The sequence below is a fragment of the Drosophila busckii genome, chromosome 2R (assembly GCF_011750605.1).
Source record: "Drosophila busckii strain San Diego stock center, stock number 13000-0081.31 chromosome 2R, ASM1175060v1, whole genome shotgun sequence".
NCBI classification, from domain to species: Eukaryota; Metazoa; Arthropoda; class Insecta; order Diptera; family Drosophilidae; genus Drosophila; species Drosophila busckii.
In genome coordinates this window covers 15862376-15888077 of record NC_046605.1, presented here as the reverse complement: position 1 = coordinate 15888077, position 25702 = coordinate 15862376, and the positions used below count along the sequence as shown (strand labels likewise).

The window sequence follows — 25702 nt, the reverse complement described above, 5'->3', positions numbered from 1 at the left end:
CCTTGTTGTTCAATTATGTATTTTGAAAATTTTGGCATATACACACACACACACACACACACACACACACACACATACAGCAAAGAAATCGTTGCAGTTGCTGTTTAGAAAATATCTAACATTCTATTTCATTTCCATGCATTAGTTATAACTAAGTTTTTAATTTGCATAACTTTGTGCCAGCTCAACATAAAATAATCAAATTAAAGACACACACACACAAACAGACACAGACATGCATACAGCTATGCCTGCATTCGTTGAGGAGCAATTAATTTTGTTGCTACTCTATACAAAAACATGTACTACAATATAAAACGATAAATTTAACTTATGCAACAATTAAAGCACATATTTAATATTTTTGCACATATAGCAACACACACATTAATAAATTATTTTTCAATTTACGTAATTAGCACAAAATTGAAAGCAAGAAAAAAAATATATATGTATATGAACATTTAAACGAAAACAATTAGCGTAAACAATTTGCACTGCTGCACTTTTATGTGATAATTAAATGCAAACGAGAATACAATTTTTTGGAAAAATATTTATATAAACGCACCGCAATTGCACTTAACCATTAAACATACTAAATGTATACAAAATTTAAAGCACAAAAGTCAACAAACAATTATTTAAAGTATTCTTTCTGTATCTCTCACTCTCTCTCTATCTCTCACACGCACAATATTCTGTTCATCATGCACTCATTTCTTAGCGTTCAGAGTTTGTACAGCAGGCAGAGTCTTCCAATGCACACAAATAATTGAGCTAAGCCGCATAGAATTTAACGCAAAGCAAAGCTAAAGGAACAGCGCAGACTTTGAACGCACTCGCTCCTTTCATTAAATCAAAGCAAAAGCAAAAGCAAAACAAAAAATGAAAAGATATATATATAAATATATTTTAAAAGTCGAAAACATATGTATGTAAGTAGTCACAAGTACCTTAAGAAAACGTTGATGTGTAGTAACCCCAGATGCTGACGCAGCGATCCACATGCTACCCACAAGAAGAAAAACCAAAAGCCTTAATGAAAAGCCCACAACACAAATATATTGCCACTCTAACAGCTACACTATCCTCTACTCAATGACAAGCAGCTTAAAAGCAATCCGTCCTAACTGAAACTTTTGAGCCGACAAAGCGGATTGAAGCACTTTCGTTTAGAATTAGTTAGACGTCTATATATAGCACTCACACACACACACACCACGCATACAAATGCACTTAATGTAAATGTTGTGATTTAATGCACCGCCTCAAAATATGCACAAAGTATATTTCAAAAAAATTTTTGACAAATGTATTTTTGCACTGTTTTTAAACCAAATGCACCAAATCTACAAAATTATATATATATACTATATATCCAATGTATAGCAATTAAATTGAGAATGTTAAACTTATATATATAAAATATTATTATGTATGCATATAAATTTGATTTTCTTAAATACCCGCATATATAAAGTTAGTTATTTATTTACATCTTATCATTTTTGTTGTTACTTTGAGATTTTTCAAAATTCGAATAAAGTCTGCGTAAATAAATATACGGCATATAGAAATCCTTCGAAATCCAAACAGCTAATTTGACCCTAGGTCAGTGCTCTGTAAATACAAAAACACAAAAACAAATACAAATACCTAAAAACCAGAAAACGAAAATTTAAGAGATTGCTATGTAAATAAGCCAAGAAATAATGTATACAATACCTAAATGAAATGCGAAAAACCACTAAAGACAAACAAGCAAAGCAAAGCAAATGAAACTGAAATTGAAAATTACAAAACAATGGATTAAACTGTTTTTAAATTTAATTATAATGTTTTATTGTATAACATGTATGGTAAATCCCGTACAAGGAAATCCTACTATTAATTCCTAAGTCATTTAACTTGTAAATTATTATGGTTATAAATGTATATTATATAAAAAAAAAACAAAACTTACATGCCGATACTATATACATATATATTTATTTAACCCACAAGCAAATGCGCAGGCAGGACAGCAGAACAGAAGAGACCAACAACAACAACAACAACAAGAACTGGTCACAACAACTAACTACACTTGACACATGATTAACGTGCATTAGTGTGGTTATAAATAATGCTAAAGCAAACAAAATTATGTCTGCCTATGGCTGCAAATATATATACAAAAAACCAACATACATATAAATAAATATATATACTATATACCTACTGAAGAGCTGTGCGTAAGCATTGGCAAATTGAGCAAATACAAAATTATTGAAATTGAACATAAAAATTTATTCGTGTGCGACAACAAAGAAACATGTATTACAAAATCAACATATATATATATATGTATATATATATATACATTAAAAGACAAAAAACACCCAAGAACCTAATTTATGAGTTTATATATAAATATACTTGCATATATGTATATGGGTATATAAAACAACAACAACAACAAATTATATGTAAAATTCAATAAAAAGAAGCCTCAGTCAGTATAAAAAAAAACACATAAACGCTTCATTTAATGCTTTCTCTTTTCAGTGTGTAAGCAAGTATGTGGCTATTTATAGTGCGGTTACACTTGGCGTATGAGTAATGCAAATTATCTGTTAGGCATTCGAATAATTTGAATTGAAAGCTCATCACAATTAGTGTTGGCAATCGATTAGTTAAACTAGCTATACCTATCGATATATTTGGCATGTGGCAACCACAACAGCGTGTGATTATTTTAAATTGAGTATTTTAAAGTCTTTAAGCAGCTGCTCCAGTCCGCCAGCTTAATCCATCATCATTGCAAACGGTAAGTGGCCATTAGGTAAACGTGAGAGTTTAGCGCAAATATAAACAAGTATCATAAATTTTAATTAGAACTAGCCAAAAAGCACATTTCATGCGAAACGGGCGTGTGGGTGTGTCTTAAGTCAACTGGACATAACTCATACGCCCCATGTTGAGCCATTGCACCCGAGAGTATACACGAATATTTATTTTGTTTTTACGTTCGTTGCCCAGTTCGTGTTTAATTACCCAACTTATTGTGTGTGTGCTTTATTGGCCGCTCTTCTATTTATCTAGTTGCCCAGTGTCCAGGCGAACCTTTTCCTGGAAATCATTTTTATTTATATTGTTTTTTATGATGTGCATGTAAATAAAAAACTCGCACATCGTTAAGCATGCAATGCCCACTACACATAGGCCAAAGTTCATATGAAATTCGCCCAGCATAAACTGCGCTATGCTAAGCAATTTCAAAAACGACCACGCGCATAACCAAAAACTTAACAACAAGCCCTGACCTTTTGGCTTAAAACAAAAACTTTCCGCTGGGAAAGGCAGGCGGCGGCGGCTCTGGCTCTGGCTCTGGCTCTGGAACTAGGCCGGTTAATTTAAGTGTGACAAATGCAATCTGCTGAGCGTTTAAGCATGCAATCAAAAGGGCAATCCAATCAGTACGCCTTTGCTGCATGGCAGTCATTAAACAGGACTTAACACGACCTGTGACCTGTGTGTGTGTGTGTGTGTGTCAAGCTGCCGGCTGCAGCAGCAGGCAGGCCGCAATAAAACAAATGCCAAAGCCTAAATGGCAGCGCCTGACATTTGCGCCTTGCAATATAAATGGCCCTTAAATCCTGCTGCAATTTGTTGCGCACATGCCGAGGTGTTGAAAACATATTGCCAGTAAGCCAAGCAATAAGCCTCTGTGCTCAGCTTGATTGGTTGGTCGAGTGTGGGCGCCGGCATAATTAAGCAGCTAATTAGCAACTTAAAGTCCTGCGCTCATATTGAATTGAATACTTTAGAGTGCAAGCTAAATTAAAGCAAGATTTAAGTGCTGGCACCCACTCTGTGACAAGTTGCGGTCTGTTTCCATTTGAATTTGGCATCTGCTGCGAAATTTCGCCTTCAATTTGTTAGAGAGAGAGAGAGAGAGAGAGAGAGGCAGCGCGCATTTGTATTGAGTTCAATATCCAGCCGGTGGAACGAGGCATTGTCGCATTGTCTGCGCTGGACATTAACCCATTTCGCTGTTTGATATTATTGCTGGCTGCGACGCAAGTTGTTTACGGCTTTGCTGCTGCTGTTTGGCATCATTAAAGCAGCAATACACAATACAAATAAATTGCAAACTGTGGGCAGCGCTACCAAAAATCAAAAAACAAGAAAGAGAAATACGAAAATAACAACAGCAACAAAAAATTTCGTTGAGACATTTCTCGCTGGCGCATTAAAAATGTGGCAATCATTGCGTTGTAAGGTGGCATGGCAAGAGGCAAGAGTCGCCAGCAGTTGTTGCTTGCGCTCATTTACTTTCGATGTTATTTTTGGCTGGCAGCATCTTTATTAATATTAATGATGTATGACGCTGCTGCTGTGCAGCTCCGCAAATATTTGCGCATATTTGCTCAGTTCTACTAGTTTATAGTATATTAAATAATTCTCCAATTTGCATGCGCAGTGCGTACAATGTTACAATTGCTAGTTGTCGCTCGTACTGGCGGCAACATGTTGTATACTTCATTTAAATTACACTCGGCTGGCTTTTGTTTGGCCAATCAAAAAGCCATCAGCAGCTGGCTTTGCTTACTCTGCGCTGCTCTGGCTAGCTAATTTGCATTTGGGTTAGTCTATGGGTCAGCTGGCTGGCAGTTGTGTGGCCAGGCACTGCTCTCAATGCAGTGTCAACTTTCAACAGTTCGCACAAGTTCTGTGTGGCAAAAATGTTATTGTTAAAATGTCACCATCAAAGGCCCTCTGGGCAGTCAATTCGCCACGCGCAGCACGCTGCATGCTGCAAGCTGCGACACAACTGCTGCAACTGTTGTTGCAACATTGTAATTTGTTTGGCTGCTTTTTATGGCTTTGTGGCCAGCGCATAACGTTCCCGTTCCCGTTCCCAAGCGACCATACGCTGGCAGCACGCAAACTTTTTATGCTTGCAGCCAAAGTTTTTAACTCTGCACTCGGTGCTTTAAACCAAACATTTGATATTTAAAATTAGCTAACAAAAGTACGTTATACAAACATCACTTCTGTCTAATATTTAACCACTATGCAGAAATTTTATTATTTAGCTCTTGGTCATGAGCGTAGCCAATGGCAATATCGGCAGTTGATATAAATATATACTTACCTACAATTAAAATTATCTTTGTTCTTTTTAAATGAAATACTATTGCGTTTCATTTCCTTGACGCTATTGGTAATTGCTCATCTTACAGATTTGATTGTTGTAAACTTAAATCCAATATGGAAATATACAACTCTGATAAACTGTAACTCATAGCTCATGAGACGCATCTGAACTAAACTGCATTAAGCTAATGATTATATATCAAATACAAAGTGTGTCCACCATAATGTCCTACGCCTTATAGTCCTGCGTTCAGTTTTACTCAATTTAAATTGAACTCCTACATTAAAAATGAAGTTAGTTCTTTTTATTGTAATGAATAAAGAATTTAGTAACAAATTATTGATAAAAATGCATTCCAAAAGTAGCACCACCAATTTTTTAGTACGAGCATAAAGCATTAAATAATCTGCTGTCTATACCCATGGCAATGTTTTTATTTGATTTTTTGTTGTGTTGTCAAATAGTTTGCATTGATATTTCTGTTTTTTTTTTTTTGCTGTATACACATGTATACATATTTTTGACTGTTGCGCAGATTCAAATTGCATTTGCTTATTTGATATGGCGAAATTGGAAGTCAGCAATAAATGGCAAGTGCCAGGCAGACAATGGGACGACAATGACGCCCACTAAACACAATTGTGCTTATTTTTATGAAAATTGCTTTTATGACAGTGTGTGTGTGTGTTAATTATGTTGGCTCAATTTAGCGTTTAGCAACGACAGCGAGGCGACACCTGTGAGTTCATTCAAATGGTTCATAAATTATTAAAATTACAGCTGTTGACTATGCTCTTTAATAAATTATCGAAATTACGAAATTCCGTACTCACTTTTAGCAAAACTAAGTTTTTATTTCACTTTAATTGCATTTTAATACAAACATTGTATTATTTATTTAAATTTACTATTCAATATTTATTATGTATACCCCAATGCGTATTACAGGGTATACATTTATATAAAGAGCTGACACTGGCAGCTCCTCAAAGTCGCACCTGATAATCAGTTTGCTTGTTTATGTGCTGAAAACTTTACAAACAGGTGTCGGTTGATATGCGATGAGCGTGTGAGTATTTATAATGTGTGTGTGTGTGTGTTTATTTATGTGTGCGTATGACAATAAAAAGCATTATGTTGCTTATTTTGCATTGTTATGGAAATATGTTATTGTTATCCAAAAGAAAAAAAATAAATTCATAAAATTCATGATTTTTAATGCCGCGCCATTGTTCATCTGCGCTGTTTCCGTTTTTGCTGATTTCCTGCGTTATTCTCGCTCCTCCTCATCCTCGTCGTCATCGGCCATGCCCACCGCCTTATCCGGATAGAATTTCTTGAGCACACGTTGCACATCCGGATAGAGATCCTCATAGTTGCGCGGAAACTTATCGCGTCGCGGCGGCCCTCTGTCCAGACCCGACCATATCACATGCTGCGATGTGCGTGCATTTTGCGCAAAGCCAATCTCGAAGGCTCCATCGCGTGGCACCTGCTTGCCATTCTTGTTGCGCATCAGCGCAAACTGACGCTCCGGTATGCGGTCCTGAAAGAAGCTCAAGCACTCATCGGCCTTTGTTTGAAAGATGTTGCACTCGTATGTGTGCTCTATGAAAAAGATACTGCGTTCTTTGGTAAAGTTCTCATCAGCTGCCCAATCGACAATTTTGTGTTTCTTTTTTGGCATAATGAATGAACATGAATTTTATGAAATTTTGTTTAAACTTTTTTGTGTCTGTCTGCTTGACAATTTTTATGTCAATGCAGCATTGTTTCTTCGTAGTATACATGTTTAAAGAATTAATTATCGCGTGTTGATTGATGTCCATTTAACGTTTAAATGTTGCTGTTGCGACGGTTCATAAATCATTCGACAGCGTTGCGAAAACTCAACGTTCTCCAAAAAATATTTCTCAGCCATTAGCTATTTTTATAAAAATGAACATGGCTGTTAATTTTAGCAAAAGTTGACAGCCGCTGTTTTACAGAATTTATTACATATTTTTACACAATTTGTACTTAAATTTTCACGTTGACAAAAAGTAATTCCAACAAATGTCCGCTAGAGTCCGCTTAAGTTGATCACAGCTTAGCTATTGGCCGTCCGCCACACTTTTATGCCACTTATCGATGACAGTTAAATAACTTACGTTCGGATTTGAATTTGAAAGCTCTGCTTTTAGACTAGATTAAATTTATAAAACAAAACCTATAAGAGTATTTCGTAGCACGCCTACAAGCTGTTCCACAATTTCAGCATTTTATGTGCATTTTATTTATGCGATTTGCCAAATATTCAGTTTCAGTTTCAGTATTTTATTAAAAAAAATGAAATCGCAAATGCAATTTGCAAATTAACAATAACAAAATGTAAACAACGAACGTAAAATGCTCGGCCCCGGCCCCAACTCGCGCTGTGCCTTTGACCACGCGTGGGGTCAATAGCAGCACCCTCTTACAGGCTCATAAATATTTACGAGTATGCATGCAGTTTTTCTTTTTTATGTTATGCTTTTTATGTATATTTTTTGTTATTAAATGTATTCGAGTTTTGTTTTTTAAAGCAATATTTAAATGCGCGCTGACAATGTGTACAGAGCGTGCGTGTATTTACCTAGATAAATATGTATGTATGTGTGTGCTTGTAGAATTGTTCATGCACAAAAATATTTGTGTGGAAAAAATATCCAAATCATGTTTTGAATGCGGCACATTTGCGGCGCTCAGCGTCAGCAGCACAAATTTAAATAAATAAAGTTAAACACACACACATAAAAACGTGCAAACGCACACACACTGAGAGAGTGAGAGCGAAAATTTTAAGTATCTGTAGCTATATATGCACACATATTTGAAAGATATATTTTTAAAAAATCAAAACGACAAATCTAGAGACGCCGCCGTCAGCGCCCATTGCAGCATTTTGAAATACAACAGATGCTGACGACGTTGGCGCTGCTGCCTGCGTCAACTGCGACGGCGACTGCAAACATTTTGCCGGCCTGCTGGCGGCTGTTTCGCTTAGTGCCACGTCGTGTTTCAGTGCGCCCAAACGCGAAGCTACAAAAATTTTCGAATCGCGCAAAATTATTATTTTCGAATTAAGTTGCCCAAGCAGCTCAATTTGGTTTACGTAATAAGCAAAACAACGCTGTGTATGTGAGTGCAACAAATAATGGTCTAAAATCTGAAATTAGTTTATGGCAATTTCCTCAACATTTACTTAACAGTTTAAGCGGTTGCTGCAGCAGTTTTAAGGGTCGCCATGCAGGTCTTTGATAACAATATGGTAAGTGTAACAATGTCGCTGCCAACTCACAGCTCACAGCAGCGCTTGTCACATTGTTGGCTTGTTTGCTTAAGCCAAAATAAAGGAAAATATACTGCGGTTTGCATGCAAACAAGCCCAAAAAGCGTAACTAAAATTGGATTGTATACCTAGCTACACTTAGCCCAGTTAGTTTAACCCAGAAATGCCAATAGACAAATACTAAGCGCAGCGCAGCGAAGCAGTTGAGTTACATATATTTCGCTCCTCTTTGTTTTGCTTGTCTCTTGGGCACGCCCTGTTTGGCCCAGGCTCAGACTCTGGCAAAAGAAAGGTTCTTCTCTCGGATGCTTTTGGCTGTTGTCTGTTAACCGAAAATCAGGAAGTCATGTGGCGTCAAGACGACTCACAAAATTAATTACAAATATTCACTTAATGGCGACGATCCAACTGGGTCAACAGCTTGCAAGTGCAATCAAAGTGCAAGACATACAGACGCAAGTATTTATAAATAGTCAAGCATTTATGCTTTCTACGAAATACAAATGTATAATTTAAAAAACTTATGATTGCCATAAAGCTAGAAATCAATCAAAATGGCAATTACGTGCAGAATCTGTTCGGCTGCGTATTGGTTGAGTAAAAGGCATTCATAAATTAATTAAAAATTATATAATTGCATAATAAAAATGGGAATTAAATAGAAATAGTTCATGGAGTCATTTCATTTCGAAATTTACATATCAAACGAAAAGTTTATACACCTAAATTTGCATTATTTTGTAGACTTTATTGCCAAGTTTTATAGCAGCAGGCAGCAGATGTTGCACTTTAGTTTTACAATTGCATCTCAAAATTCGATTTCTCCATGCTAAATTGTAAATTTATTTTCGCAACCAGACAGCATTTCCAAATTGACATTTATTAACTATTGCCTCGCATTATTGTCTACGCTATGCTGGGTGCCAGAAATTTCGATACGATTCCAAAAATAAAATATATATTCATATATATTATTGTTGGCTGTTGGTTGGCCTGGCTAAAAATATTTCCATGCTGATGAGGGGCTTATTACCAGCGACAAACTCAACTAATTTACGTGACCAACGCGCAAAACTTTTTAATAGATACAGCTAATAAAAAGAGATCACAAAATATTAAAGAAAAATAAACTGAAATTCTTTTTGGCAGCTGAGCTGGCAAATCATACAAATAAATCGCCAAGCTATACATATACTATATAAATATACTCAAGCTATATATACTACGCACCAAATATTTTTGAGTATCTTACAAGTTTCGTAAGCTTTAGTATGCGTAGCTCGTTAACAGTTTGGACTATTTGTTCGACCAAAAATTGGTGACAAGGTCACAAACCACAAGCACAAGAAGCAGCAGCAGCATTTGGCGCAAATTCAAGTGCCAACAACAACAAATCATTGATTTCCTTTCAATTTATTTTGGCCCAATGTAAAAATAGCCACAAAACCATTTTACAATAAAAATCCAAATCAGCAAAAAAATAGCTGCAAAAGAAGAGAAAAATTATAGAAAATGTGTAGCTATGTGGCTACAGATAAATCAATTGCCCGTATTTATGCAGATGCCACACATTTGATTATTTTGCACTGTTGGTGATTTATAGGGGAAATCAAGTTTGCTCTTTTTTTGTGTGCGTTTCTGAGCGAATAAACCAGCAACATGTATGTACAAACATATGTACATATGTCAGGTGTAATTGCTATATGTCAATGTCAATGGAGCAGGTGAACAAAGTGGTCCATTCAAGGGTGGAGTGTGGTGGTGATGGATGCGAAATGAACGTGTAGCTTGCTAGTAATTGCACTCTTTATGCTGTGGCTAACGATGCAAATGGGCAAGTACTGTTTTGAAAAATAATTGAAAATTCTGCTAGAAAGTAATGCTGCAGGGCATGGCACTTGAATGTACTTGCAACTCATTCACTAAATGTACTTGTGGTTTAAATATAAGTGCAGCAAGCATATCGATTGGTTATGTTATGTTAAGCTTACAGCTTCTGTTAAGCTAACATGGCCTGCTGTAAAGGGTATTTTGTAGTTTAGTTTGCTGCTGTTCGGTCTTAAAATAGATTTAATTTATGCACAAATTGCAGACAATTAGATGGAATTAATTGCAGGACATATGTATGTCAGTTCTAATTTGGACTTTATAACAATTTCCATGGAATAATTTCAAACAATTCATATGCATGTCAGTGATATGCAGCAAATTAAAATTGTCAGTTTGCAATTTGTTTGATACAGCTGAATTTAATTATAATTTAAATAGTTTTGTTTGGCGACATATTGTGCATAAACAATAGCGAGTCATGTTTTTGGTATTTGATGACGTTGCACAGTTAAACGAATTGTTTAAATAAAAATCAGCAAGCCGAATGTTTATTGTGCTTTAAATAAACAAAAATAGGCCAAACAATGGTTTTTATAATGTGCAAGAGCAATTTAGGGCGAAAGCTAATTAGCAACAATTGCTCAACAAAGTATTCTAATTATTTATTTATGCAACTGTTTGTTTATTACAGCGACGCGCCTCCAGACGCGCCTCATTGCGACGCGGCTCGATATCGGCGCTGCCACAAAAGTCGGCAGAAATTCCCTGGGACATACTGGAGCGTTTGTTCATGCCCTGTCTCTTCTGCCAGGCGGCGGCCATCATTAGTTCGCATCTGCTGCATGCGCTAAACATTTCAAGCATCTCCACATTTGCGGTCTTTGTGTGGTTTGCGTTGTCCACCGTGGGTGCTGTGCTATTCTATCACTTCGTAAAAGTAAGTGGCAAATATACATATCTATATATATATATATATAATGGCGTGTGTGTGTGCACATTTATGCGAGGCGCTGGCTGGAATATGCCACAAGTCGCTTACAGACATTCTAATCCTTTTAACGCCGTCCGTTGGCAGTTGGCAGTTGGCAGCCCGAGCTAGCCACAGACAGCATTTGGTTTCAGTTCAGTTTGCGGGACGCCTGAGGAGCAAAATTTGCATAGTACAAGTGCCAAACCGCAAAAATAACAAAGCGCATAGGCAAAAAGGACAGACCCAAAAATAGTGCGCAAAACAAATCACAAGCAACTAAAAATAGCCAAAGCCCAGGACACGATAGAGCCCCTAACCAACCAGGACAAAGCCAGGACAGACAGACCGAACACACTGACAACAAATAACCAAACGAGCTATGTCGACGAGTTCTGTGTGGATTTGACTTTACTAAGTATTTTGTTTGTGGCCTTAGCTCTACGTGTGCCATTGGGTCTAGTTTCATTTGAAATTTCTTCGCTCTGACTGGTGAAATGAAACTGAAAACATATACATACCATACATAACTAAGCGCAGGCTAAACGAGACAACATGTGCCATTGTAATGAATACAAATCTGAGCCAAGACTGAGGCGAGCAAATGCATTTTTAAGTCACACACTCTCTCAGTCTCAGTCGCAGTCTCAATTGAAGACGAAAGACAAACGACGAAACAACAAAGTAAGAAATATAAGACGCATAAGACATGCAGCCAAAGCTGGAGAGAAATGTAAACTTTCGTTCAAGTGCATGCAGCTTAAAAAGAATCGTAAAAATGCCAAAGAGTGTATAACAAGGCTAAGACTTTAAGGCTGTAAATATTTCATGACTAGTGAGAGTCTTTAAAGCTGCTAAAGAACTTATGTCATAGCTAAATTGCAGCCTAATAATTACAAGACACCACCGTTTTTTATATAAGAAATGTTCATTTTAACACTCAGCGCAATCGATCAATTGTCCATAGCTCAGCTTGTCTTGGAAATTAAATTGATACTTGTGTTGACCAGTGTTATGTCAAAGCGAGCAGCGCGTAATCAAACTGCAATCCAATTAAAGTTGTCTGCGTTTGATATCAATCACTTCAACAATAAAAAAAAACTTTATCTTACTAAAGCTGGACTCTCTTTAGATCTTTCAAATTGCGGTTTTGTTATGCACAAATTATTTTCACAGAAGTTAAACATGTACCTTACTAATATGAGTATTATGATATTGGTAATAATGACTTATGTTATTTTATTTTTAGAATGACTTAAAAATGCAAGCACTATGCATAGTAGTCACGCCAAAACTAATAGCTTTAATATTTAAAAAAGTTCCCTTTCCTACTTTACTTTCCTACTCCACAAAGGAATAATTTCTGTAGAATAGAAGTGTTAGTTGAGGTTTTGACTCGTAACTGGTTTATATTAAGTAGATAGAGACTTAGTCGATATTAAGCAGTAAATTGACTAGTCGCTTATGATATCTTCTAGCAATAACAAAATTAATTAGCCTAACGCATATATTTATTTAATAGTAAGACAACTACTGGCAAGAAAAAATTAAATTGATTTCGCTGAATTTTATTTTTATCATTTATACTTATATTATTATATTATAAGTTAATATAATTGTTTAATTAGCCCAAATGTAATAGAAACCACTGCTGATTTTGAATATGCACACAATATAAATAAAGCATACGCACTGTTAGCATATAGCTTTTGTAAATAAATGAATCTTGAATACAATTTAAAGATTGTGTATTGTATGCGATCAATATATGCATACAATATTATCAAATGTATTGATTTATTGCTTGGTTATTGCAAATCACCACTTAAAGTTGTTAAAAATTAATTATGTCCCACAACTGGCCGAACTTTGCTATAAATCATCATAAGCTGAACGGGTGCTCTCAACCCCAATATTATTATCCTATCGTTGGGGCTCACTGCAGCGTAACCTTTATTATCTACTGTAGCAGCCTACTGAACTATATTTATGCGTTCGCTACGCAAATATACATTTTCTCTTTGAGCCTCTGCTCAGAATTCGCTTGCAATGAAAGTATAACTTATTAGCTCTTCCGCTGCTTCATTTCATTTGCGCTGTGATTTCAGTTGAACTTATTTATCTTCACATGCAATTTGCGTTTGCTAAGGCTGAATTAACGTGCATAAATAGCCAGTTAGCGTATGCGCCATTTATTTTAGTTGTAACTGCTTTGAGTTGAGCTGAGAGTTTGTTACATTTGCCATTCGTCGGTGTAGATAATGCTTAAGATATTTCTTCATTTGCTGCCCATTTGGGTTGAAATATCGAATGGCGTCGAAAGTGGCCACAAAAGGCGTCAGATAATTCAAATTTGCGTGCACTTTAATTAGCTTAACTGCCAAGTCAGTGGCAGGATAAGAGCACAGACAACAGGCAACAGCTAGCCAGCCAACCAACCAGCCAACCAACCAGTTACCAGTTACTGCTGACATTGGCCATTTGCTGGCTGGCTCAATTACAAGCCGCACGTAGGCAACGGGGCTACAATTTTGCATTGATAAGACAACCGGACGTGCCCAGTCTGTGTGTGTGCATGTGTGTGTGACAGGCCATGTGGCAAGCTGGCTCGGTTCGGGTGCCTGCATCCACACGATATGCAACCAGACATTAACGTAATAAGCGCCACTGCCAGCAGCAGCAGCAGCAGCACCAGCACCAGCCCGAGCAGTATAATTAACAGTTGTAGCATTGTAGCATTCCACTCGCAGTTCGCAGTTCGCTGGAAGCTTCCGCATGTGGCGCGTAATGAGCGTGCGAGCGAGATGGGGCAACGAGTTGTCGCTTTAAATTCAATGAAAATAAAAGCAAATCTGTTGTAGCAAATAAGAAAATTAAATGACGCTCTGCTCTGATTTGCATAGACAATTTTATTTTATTTTATTTTATTCCTTTTTTTTTTTTTTTTTAAATGTCGTTGCTGCTAAAGGCTAATCAAATGCGTCAGGGCTTACCACGCATACGACCTTTGGCCTTTGCTATGAGTTGAAACGAACAAACAGACAGACAGACAGACAAACCGACAGGCGGACGTACGGCTGGCTGAAGAAATTGTCTGTTATATCGAAAGACGCACAGACAGGCAGTTGGATATATAGAAAGCTGCGGCAAATATAGCTTGGCCAGTCGCAGCTCTGCCATTTTACAACTCTTACTGGGGTTACTCCAACTCAGAACGCGCTGCACAGTGTAACCAAAGACACGCGCATATTTACAGCAAGTTATCAAATTTTCACCACGCGCCATTTTCACGCTGAATTTTGAGGCATAAAGCGCTTTAGATTTATGAGCCAATTTGCTGGCAGCCTTGGCGCTCTAAATCAAATTTCATCAGCACCAACCACTGTGCGACTATGTTAAGTAGCTAGCTGGTGTCTATTTTAAGCTACAGCAACAGCTGCACATGCTTATACATAAGCACACACACATACATATTATATACATAAGCTTGTATTTGTAATCAGTTTTAAGCGTTAAAAGCAACGCAGCAACATTGACAGCATAAACTGAAACTGAAAATCAAAGCCATTCGCAATTTGCAAAATGTTGTGGGTAGCGTAAGTCTAAAGCGCACAGCAGTCTTATCGAATTATTTATGCTCTAACCACACAGCCCAGCTCGAGGGCTTAGGCTTAAAGTCTAGAGCCTGAAATAGAAATAAATAAAATTTAATCACTTATCAAAGTAATTTTCTTGCTGCATTTGTTCGTGCAATAATAGCAAATAGAAAAAGAAACAACAGCCATTATCCTTTAACGGCCATTGGTAGGAACTTTGTACTGCCATTTTGTCTTTTTGTGCGTGTGTGTATGTGTGTGTGTGGCTAGCGTGTGTGTGACAGGTCGACAGTCATTGAACTGTCTTCAGTTGTTTGATTGTTTTGCACATCACGTTGTGCATTTCATTTTTATGTGACGGCTGTCAAATTAAATTACATGCTCGACACATGCACGCACACTCACGCACGCACACACACGCACGCATAAGCTGTGCATAATCATGGCGCGCGCCTAAACATATGCAACATCAAATTGTGTGAACTTACATATGAATGCAAAGCTAATCAAATGACAAGCCTCAGTCCATAGAGCGCACTCTCAACTGTCGCATTGTCAGCGAATTTCGGGTTGCAAATAACCAACAAATGCACAATATTGTAATACGCACAATTAGGCGTTGCCGTAGTTGCGCAATTTTGAAATTACGCATACGCACTGCTGCCATGCTTTGCAAATAATTCAATTAATTGCTCTGCCATATCGCTAATGAGCCACAGCGCTGGCAAACTTATACTTTCCCATTATACTTTTGCACATATTGCATTCTCTTTAGATATATTCGCGGCGTGCCATTTGAACTTTGTCATAGACAAAAGTTCACCTCAAGTGGATGCCACACACTTGCGCAACTAAAACTATCACACAACTCACAGCAAAAGATGTTTGTTTAATTTGTGTGCGCGCAAAAGTTTCAAATTGATGCATTGCCGCATCTGCAGCTGCAGCTCTCGCAAAGCTTTTTGCCTCCGAGTACTGCAAATGTGGTCTTTCCGTAAACGATCCTGCTCCAAGTTCATGCTACTTAACCCCAATGCACAATGGTGCAAATACACGAACAATTCTCACTGTGAGTGCTACATAAATTCAACAGTAATTTAAACTTATCTCGTTGCTGTTAGGGGCTTAAGTTGATTTAACACGAATCATGCGCAGCTCAAAAGTTTCTATTAATTTGAGTGCCTCCCCTTAAATGACAAATCGCTTAGCATTAAGCTCTTTTTTTTCTGAATACTAAATGAGTCTAGTCTTGGCCATGTTTCTTCAGTTTAATTGCTGCTAAGCTGCAATATGAATCTATAGACAGCTTTTGTATATTGGGGCCAAGCTCATTACAGTAGAGCAAGTAATATAAGTACCGAAGCAAGTTGAACGATCTTATTAATAAATATTGCATAGAAATCTTTACTATTTGTAGCAGATAGACTATTTATAGATTCCTATTACTATAATTGGCTAGCCATTTGACCTGTCTTCAATAGTTTGCAGATATTTTATTCTATGCATTATAAAAACAAATTATAGCAAGCAAGTGCAAAAAGATATCACAGCAAGACTATCTTAATTCTGATGTTCCATGAACTTAATAAAAACAAATTGTTATATTTCTAGATAACTCTTTTTATAATGATTCAAGAAATTATAGGCTGAAGGTCACCGTTACTAAGAAATCTAATCTAATAAACTTAATGCATTCCAATGACATCTAACAGATAAAGTTGTCTATACATCAAAGACAAAGCGTTGCTGATCAAAATCTTTAATGCTTGATTCTGCTTATGAAACATATAAAAATAATGCTTTTATAATAAATTATTGTTTAAAGGCCTTTCGATGATTTACATTCTAGGAAAGAATTATACAATTTAGTAAAAGGTTAGTGACCTTTAATTCAAGATTTTTATCGACTACCACAACAACTTGTATCTGCGTTCGAATATCAAGTTTCAAGAAATATTCAAATTGAGAGCAATTTAGCGTACGTCGATTAGCAGGACATAACGCTGCTGGTAGCAAAATTTTGTGTGCTGGCAGTTGCGGAAAATGTAACGAAAACAAATAATAAATAAAAACAAGTTGAAAGTGTAGAAAGCGTGGAAAGAGTGAGACAGCGACACCGACATCTGTTGCAAGCTGCAATTATGTTTACAACAGAATGTCGCTGTTTTGTTTTTATTTGGCCTTTGGAGGCACATGCAACAATGTTCCAGGGCGAACACGAACTGACGGCTATACAAACGTTAAGTTCATGTTCCCAAGCACACAAGCAAACACACACAGAGACACGCACACACACACAGACAAACACACAATATTACAAACATACACATCATAAAATGTCATTATGTGCGAAGTTGAGTTTTTGTCCATTTGCTGCGTCTCCGGAGCTGTGTTACGTTTTATGGTGTCGCGCGTGGCCTGTTGATTCACACACACACACACACACACACACAGATATACACATACACGCAATCATTTCTCTAGAGGCGCAACGACATTGGCGTGCCCGGCCTGACAATGGCCAAAAGCGAAGGACACATGCAGGCGCCTTGGCGCTTGCTTTACCAAGAATTGCAGGCCATTAAATCGCCTTGATAACTTAGCGCCACCAGTTGACTCAATGACCCGCTCACACAGCTTGTTGCACAGTTTGCTGCGCATTTTAGTTAAATAAAAATTCAATTGCAACAGCCACTGCAATGCCAAAAGGCACTTAATCAAATAAATGTATTGCAATTTATCAGTGAAATTGATTTTCATGAAAACATAATTATAAATATGCAAGCTTTGTACATATATTAAATTTAAACAAATGGAAGCGCAAATTGCGCGACCAATGGACCAATTACGCTGATGGAAATATCTCTGCAGTTGGATTGATTTAATATGTTGTGGTCCAGCTGACTAACAGACTCGTCTCGATAATAACAGCCTAGCGATTCTAACTTTAACATAAACTGTAAACAATTATAACATAGTCTGTAAGTATAACAGATCGTTACTTCTAGACTGCCAGCGCAAGATTTATTTAAATCCAATATATTATTTATAAAAAAGAAAGAGCATTAAATTGTTTACACACACACACACAGTTTACTCATTGATTTTTAAGTGTATAACTCGACAACGTACAAAAGGTCAGAGTGCAAGCAGCGTTTGATTGGCAGCTGCTAATGCCACAAAGCAAGCAGCAGCCTGACTGCTACTAAATGCAACTAATACATTGCATTTGACATTTGCATGCTTTTGCTCTTTAATCTCACTTGGCAGGAGCTCCCAGAGCGGCGGCAACTGCATACAGCGATTAGTTCATTAGCAAAGCGCAGTCAGTCTTTTTGATCTGCGGCCAACACTACGATTAGTTTTAAAAACAAATACAAAAAGCTAGCAAATTGCTGAAGCAGCTGTTGGCTTAAGGCATCTGTCTAAGCAAATGCAAATTACTTGCGCTCGTTTCATAATTGCGTCTAATTAACGCGCTCGGCAAACAATTCGCTGTAAATTTAGCACTTCGAGGCATATTTGTAGCCAGGCAACTGCTTTACACAATTTAAATATGGGCAAATAGACAGCTGAAACAGTAGCTCATATACAGCCTTTGTTTAAGCACACACACACACACATATACACAAATTTATGTGCGGCATTTTGCATGCCACAAAGTCAAAGCGTTGCGTGTTGTCTGCTGTCGCTACGTGGGGTTAAGCTACGGCTCGAGTTAAGTCAAAAATATATATATGTATATTAGATATATACAAGCTGCAAATTGCGCTAGCTATGGCGGCAGGTACAACACTGCGTATGACCAACGTGTCAAGCAGCCTATAATGCCCCACAAAACAAAGCCAAGCTGAATACTGAAATGGTTTTTAACTTTTTGGCTAATTAATTTATTACAGTTTAATACGTTCAATGACTGTTTTTTTTTCCCCCAGCCACAATATTTGTGCTTCGTGCTTTGTTTGCTTTGTGGGCTTAGCGACAAACTTAAATAATTGAATTCTGCCCCGAAATTCTTTTAGTCAGTTATATTTGTGTGTGGCTCGAGTGAAACTTTGCTTTTTTATTTGCGTTCGCTATTTTTAGCAACTGATTTAATATGCGTGCATGCGTGTGCGTGTGCGTGTTCGCTCTCCTTTTTGGTTGTTTTTTTGCTTTTTTGGCTGCTTTGCTTTTTATTTCATTTTGTGTTTTTGTGTTGCCTTTTGTGCGCACCACTGTTTCTTGTGTTCTTTGTCACATTTCGTCGCCTTTATAGCCGACACTGCAAGCACAATTTGTATGCGGTTTGTACGCCATTTTTCACTTAAACTCTGCGTACCGTATCCTTTGCCTTCTGCGCTCCTCCGCTCTCCTGCACTCTTCGCTTTCTGCGTTCGGCGTTCTGCGTCCTGCTACGCATTCACTTATGTAGATTTATAGAGGCTTCTTGACTCGGTCAAGCGTATATTTTGCTGTGCCTGCGCGGGTTCGCAGCATAAAAAATATAATAACAAAGTAAACAATAGATAAAGTAAAGTGAGACAGACGGCCCGCAGATAGCACAGACACTCTCTTCTTGCTCAAGTGCTCTGCTCGTCGCTACTCTGCAGCGCTTACTACTATTTATTTTGCCCAGCTAAAAGCGCCAATTGTCGCCAGTCAGCAAAAACTATGCAGCGCTAGATAAACTTTAGACAGTGAACTATTTAAGCTTTACTTAAATCCTTTGAGCGAGTTTTACAAATTTATGTTAGGGTACTTTACTTTTAATTTTACACTTAAATGCCAAAGAGCTATAGGAACTTATTGAATTTAAATTGAAATTAAAGAATGATAATAAGAGAATATATATTTTTTTGAACTTGTTAAGCATTTTAATAAATTAATGCTTAACTTTGTTCACTTTGTTTTTATTTCATAGTCAATACTTCAAAAACAGCAAACCGCAATAAGTGCAATTAGTTTCTATTAAATAAATTTCTTATAAATCAATAAATAATCTAATCATTCATAGATAATTCACTTTGCTTTTCATTTCCATGAAACAAGTTTAAATGAAATTCTAGGAATTTGATTTCATATTGAATGCTACTTACAAATGGCAAATAGCAAACTAAATAAGACAAATCTCATTTAATTAAAAAATAGTTTAGTGTGCAGTGAGCTATTCAAATTAATGCTGTACAGATTCGACAATGAAATCCATTTGGTTGCTGCTATACTGTAGAATTTATAAACATAAGTTGTCAAACGATGTTGATTAACCATTTCTGGTAATTTTCTGCTGCTCATATCCGAATACAGCAACAGATATTAAAATGCGCGTGCTGTTCCGATAACTCCCACTTCGTTGAAAGGTGGCCTAAATGACCGACCAGGACTACGCCCACGACTGTCATAAATATTTCTGCTTGCAAATTAAGGCACATGTTAGCGAGAGCTTCATGTTCGCTTTGTCGCTTGCCAAGCAGTTTGCACGCATTACTTTCAACACACACCCACGCAGACAATTACCGAGTTTGCGCGCGTTTCATTCTCTCGAGCCCACAATATTTTTGATTGCATTAACGCGCCCAAACTTGTTGCAGTTTACACGTTAGTGTAATATATACGTGCCAGCGAGCATACTAAGCGCATTGCAGTATATTAGTGTATTACGTATACGCAGCGTACGTAAGCGAAATGAAGTTTAGTATACGCCCACGCTGGTGGCTGCATTGCGTGCCTGTCGCGCATTTATCAAGTATTTGGCTAAAAGTGTGTGGCGTTCTGCTTGCAGATAACACCTGCTGCTTGCCGAGGTCGGCATAAATCTCATTCTATTTGCAATTAAAATGCAATAAAGGATGCATTTAACTAAAACGCAATGCCTGACTTAACTTGCTCGCCGCATTTCCGTTGCAGCAACTTGACTCGCCTACATGCGGCGGCTTACAACCGACGACGACTCTGTTAAATGCATCGAGTTGATTGACATGCCAACCAAACGACGACTGCAACAGCAACAACAACAACAGCACAAACAGCAAAAGCAACGACTCTTGACTGTAGGCTATTTCTGTCGCATGCAAGTCGCGTCTATTTTGAGAACGTTTATAAAAAGCCAGCGTCAGCAGCAAAGTGTAACCGCAGTCTGCCGTGCTCAGAACGACACAGACATGAACACAAACACGACATGGCTGCCTCCTTCAAGGCTTTTCCTTTGCCTGCTTACGGTTGTGGTTGTGGTTGTGTTGTTGTGTTTTGTGACGTGACCGTGCACTGCACATTGAACGAATGAACGAACAGCTGCACTCGGCTGAAAGTTTCTTCTTTCGCTTTTAGTTTCGCAAAACACTTTGGTAGCTTTTGCCGTCGCATTGCTTTTTGGCATGCACCACTTTCACTTTTCGCCAAACACGTAACGCGCTGTTAAAAGGCACTTTTATCAGTCCCGCTGGTGGCCAAAATCAATTGCAACTTTGACAAAGCGCTTATTGAGCGCGAGTAGTTTGCTCTACGCCAGTTAATTGCATTTAAATGGAGCTAAGAGTACAGCTGCAAAAGAAGACAATCCAATTAAGTTTGGTTAAAAGCAAACTAGAAGCACGAAACTCCGTACAGCAGTCTTAACTCTTAGTTAAGTGACAGATGCTTGCATTTATTCGATTCTTGCTTTACATTCTATGTTAAGAAAGTTGGCTTAACAGCTCCTGCTCTCTGTTTACAGATACCGCTCTCTGTTAAGTGCACACACTTAACAGTTGCCGATCCGTGTTAAGTCAGCTGCACACTTTTAACAGCAGTAGCAGTTGTTCTGTTAAGTTACAGTTTGTGTGCTGCCTAGCGATCCAATTTGTGTTTACACGTGCAGTTGCAAGTTTTAATTTGTCTTATCAGTTGTTTTAACTGTTGCTGCGTTTGTCTGAAACTATTTTAATTGACTCTAAATATTTTGTTTGCAACGCTTTGAGTTTTTGTTCGATTTTAATTGCGCAATTCCGTTGCCTTTGCCGTTTTTCTTGCTGCAGCAATTTACTTGCGCAAACTTTAAAGTAATTTCTGCAAAACCGCAATAAATTGAGGTGGCTGCGAGTGGGCTAAGTAAAAAGAGCGAAGCTAAGGAACAAAAAAAAAAATGAAGCCACTGTCCTTGCATGCTTGCAACGGCACGTAGCAGCAGCAACAGCAACAGCAACAACAATGACAACAGCAAAAGTTGACCAAAAGTTTATGGCAAAATATAAAGCGCAAAAATAAGTAAAGTAAAGTCACATAAAAACCATCAGCAGCAACAGCAAAAACCACAAGAACAATAAGAACAACAAAGAAATGTTGCTAGAAAACTTACAAAGCAGCTGACACTTGTGCGAAGCTAGGTGGAGAAAGCTTGGAAGCTTGGGATGGGCCATGGAGCAGTGCGTGGCTGTACAGCATTCTTATTTCGTTTACGCTTTGCTGCTTATTTTTTTAGTATTTTTATTAATACAGCTAACGTCAAACAGATTTGATAAGCCACAACACTTACAGACACTCATAAAGTGTCGGCCAAGTCTTAATGGATGTCAACAGCCAAAGCCAATAATAATACCACTAGTTTCAGCCGTCGACTTTCTGCTGCTTTTTTTTAACAATATTACGAGCACTTTATAACCGTTTAATAGCTCGAACAATGAGCCAGCTCCCAGGCCAAACACAGACACACACACACAGACAGAAAAAAGGCATTGACGCAATTGAGGCGGCGCACACTTGAGCCGTCGCCAATACTAGCGCAAACTATCTAACAGTATATGTGTGTGTGTGTTTGAGTGTGTGTGTGTTTGTATAGAGCGAATTATATTGGCTAATGGCATGATGAATTATGACACTGACACTATAGACAAGTTGCCTGAACTGTCTCGTCCTGTTTTTTGCGCTGTCCAACTTCAGTTATTCAGTTGTCTCTCTAGCTTGACTTGACTGCGTTTGTCCTTTGTGCCAAGCATCCGATACATTCACACACCCACACTATCAAGCACAAGGCTCGTGTGTCTAAAGCGGAAGTGTTAGTACACACGTTGTGCCACTTACTCTCTCTGTCTCTCTCTCTCTCTCTCTCTATCTCTTTGTATCTATATTTAGCTTGTTACACTTTCAGTTGATTTGCACTACAAAACGAAACTGAAGCTTTGACGCTTAATTGTTCAAAAGTTTTCAAAATAAATTGCTAAATATGCCTATTCCAATGCCTTGGACACACTTAAGTAGATCTCTCTCTTCTAATAAAAATATAGAAAATATTATAAGCACATATAAACACAAGTGACTTATCAATTAAAGTTCGTCTAGCCAAATATTACAACATAAATGATTAATTGTTGGCAACAAGTGTAGAAATTTAAAATGAAGTAGCATTAAATTTTGCCGTCTGTCAATAAATCATTTCTCACAAATGCGCCTTTTCCTAATTAAAATGCTCTGCTTGAAATTTGCAGCACTTTAATTAAACATTTTCAATTTTTCAAGCCTTCTCTTGCTTTTGCCAGCCCAAAGGCTGTTGGAAAATAATTTGGCGCTGTGAAAAGGTCAAACAGCTCATATGACACGCCTTCCAAAAAGAAAACGAGTAAAAGCAAATAAATAAAAAAAAATCTCAAAACCGCGTTGCGCTAATTGCGCGCACACACACAGATACACACACACATACACTTACAGACAGCCAAAATTATAAGAAAATATAAAAATCTGTAGCAGTTGGTTAGTCAGTCTTCGATTCACAGTTAATTGGTCTAAGATTTATTGAGGTGAAGTTCAAGTTGATTAACCTTGTTGTGCACTCTGACCTCTCTGCCAGGTATCGGCGTCGGGCAAGGGCGTGCTCGTCACCGGCTGTGACTCGCCGTTGGCCTGGTATTTGGCCAAAAAACTGGATGATCTGGGCTTTACTGTCTATGCGGGCTTTAATGCGCCTATCGATGACTCTGACGAGGCCAAAATACTCAAGGAGGAGACCTCGGGACGCATGAAGCTGCTGCATCTGGACATTACCTCGGAAAAAAGCGTAAGTCTCCACACCACAAACCAAAAGCGCAAATTGGAAAAGCTTTTGCGTGCAGGTTTCAGTCTTGCCTAACACAAGAACTCTACACTCGACAGCTTTTGGAGGCGGCTCGCTATGTGCAAACGCATTTGCCCCATGGCGCTGAGGGCTTGTGGGCTTTGGTACATGGCGCCAACTGGATAGCGCTCGGCGAGCTCGAGTGGATTCCATTCGCAGTTCTGCGCAAGAGCTTGGATCGCAATCTACTCGGTAAGAGAGAGCGCCACTGTGCAAGTGCGCTAAATTTAAATTAACAATTTAGCTGGGAAATCTATTTATTACGTATACGTAAGTTTTTTGCCATTGAGCTGCAATTTAAATCTTTAAACTTATAGCAATATTGTTATAATTAAAAAAAGAACTTAATGATAGAGTTTGTGCTTAATAGAAGCCCTTTTTTCTTTATTAATAATTCATTAAATGGCAACTTTTGAAACTTTGCAAGTCGCTTAGCATCTTGAAAGTTTGTACTTAATTATTAATGAAATAAATGTGTAGCCTTTAGTCCGATTGTTTTGAAATTTTGAGAGACTAAACATAAAATATCAAACTTTACGATGCCTTAGCTTAAACTCAAATGAATTTCTATCAATGAATTCGAAGCAAGCACTTAGTTTGTTTGTTTACTTTGCAGGCGCTGCTCGCTTGACGCAAATCTTTTTGCCTTTGGTGCGTCGCGCTCATGGCCGTGTGGTCTTCCTAACCTCTGGACTCAATCGCGTGCCATCGCCAGTGCGTGGCATCCAATGCGCCACACAGGCGGCTGTGGACTGCTTTGCTGCTTGTCTGCGTCAGGAGATGAGGACACGTGGCGTGGATGTATCGGTGGTGGCAGCAGGCGAATTCGCACCTGGCAATGGCTGGCTGAACGAGACGGAGCTGCGCGAGCAGGTGAGCGACAAGGATTGGCAGCGGCGGCGGCCGCAGTTTATGCGTCTGGCCATTTCGTGCTTAATGACAAGGACATGCCAAAAGGCTTACGCTTGCTTGTAGTTGGGAGCTGCTTGTGCTAGTTTTTACGATAATGCCATCACAGCTGTGTGGGATGGGCTGAGATGGCATTAAAATAGTTGCACATTGCACGAGCTAATGGGGGCTCATTAAAACTCTCGGTTCACTTTTGCAGGCCAAGCAAATGTGGAATCAACTATCCTCGGAACAGAAGAAAGCTTATGGCGAGGACTACTATGAGGCGGCCATGACATCCGTGGAGAAGTACTCACGCCAGGTAAGCCACAAGCCCAACTAATGAGTGTTTCATCATCATCATCCTCAACTCTCTCTCTCTCTCTCCCACACAGGCTGCTGACATTCAGCCCACGTTGCGCGTGCTCATTGATGCCGTGACCAGAACCTTCCCCATGGCTCGCTACACACCCGTCACTGCCACCGAGAAGCTGCAGATTTTCCTCGCCGAGCATCTGGCCCCATCACTCTACGAGTCCATCTATGGCGAGCAAAAGAAATTCGTCTACTAAGCCGGCAACCTGCAACTTCCACAGGATAAAAAAAAATCACACACACACACAATTGACGACGCCTCTGCACACACTGCTTTTGTTTTTTTCCATCCGAAATGTTTATTGTTTACCCACGGCTTTGTTGTTTTTTGTAAAACGCATTTAAATTAAAAGCAATGAGCATTTAGCGTTTGACTTACACTCACACACATACACAAACATATATATACATATATATATTTGCATATAGCTGTATCTCATAGAAATGGTTTTTCTTTTGTTTTTTGCCTCGTGCGGATTTAATGTGCGTCAGTAATTTTAATTATTTGTTGTGCATAATTGTTTTTATG

At 38.2% G+C, this 25702-nt stretch overlaps 2 protein-coding genes across 2 annotated transcripts; one reads left to right on the top strand and one right to left on the bottom strand.

The window, feature by feature from the left end:
* Positions 1-6290: 6290 nt before the first annotated feature.
* On the bottom strand, positions 6291-6897 carry LOC108595740 (selenoprotein BthD). Its single transcript, XM_017981026.2, has one exon. It carries the CDS (start codon positions 6831-6833, stop codon positions 6417-6419), a length of 417 nt encoding a protein of 138 aa, XP_017836515.1. The 5' UTR covers positions 6834-6897; the 3' UTR covers positions 6291-6416.
* A 1274-nt stretch (positions 6898-8171) lies between these two features.
* LOC108595316 (D-beta-hydroxybutyrate dehydrogenase, mitochondrial) lies at positions 8172-25398 on the top strand. The gene is made up of 8 exons (XM_017980536.2): positions 8172-8305; positions 8377-8435; positions 10978-11223; positions 23647-23853; positions 23949-24102; positions 24527-24783; positions 25019-25120; positions 25194-25398. The coding sequence occupies exons 2-8, from the start codon at positions 8412-8414 to the stop codon at positions 25368-25370; spliced, it is 1167 nt and encodes a 388-aa protein (XP_017836025.1). The 5' UTR covers positions 8172-8305; positions 8377-8411; the 3' UTR covers positions 25371-25398.
* Positions 25399-25702: the final 304 nt, after the last annotated feature.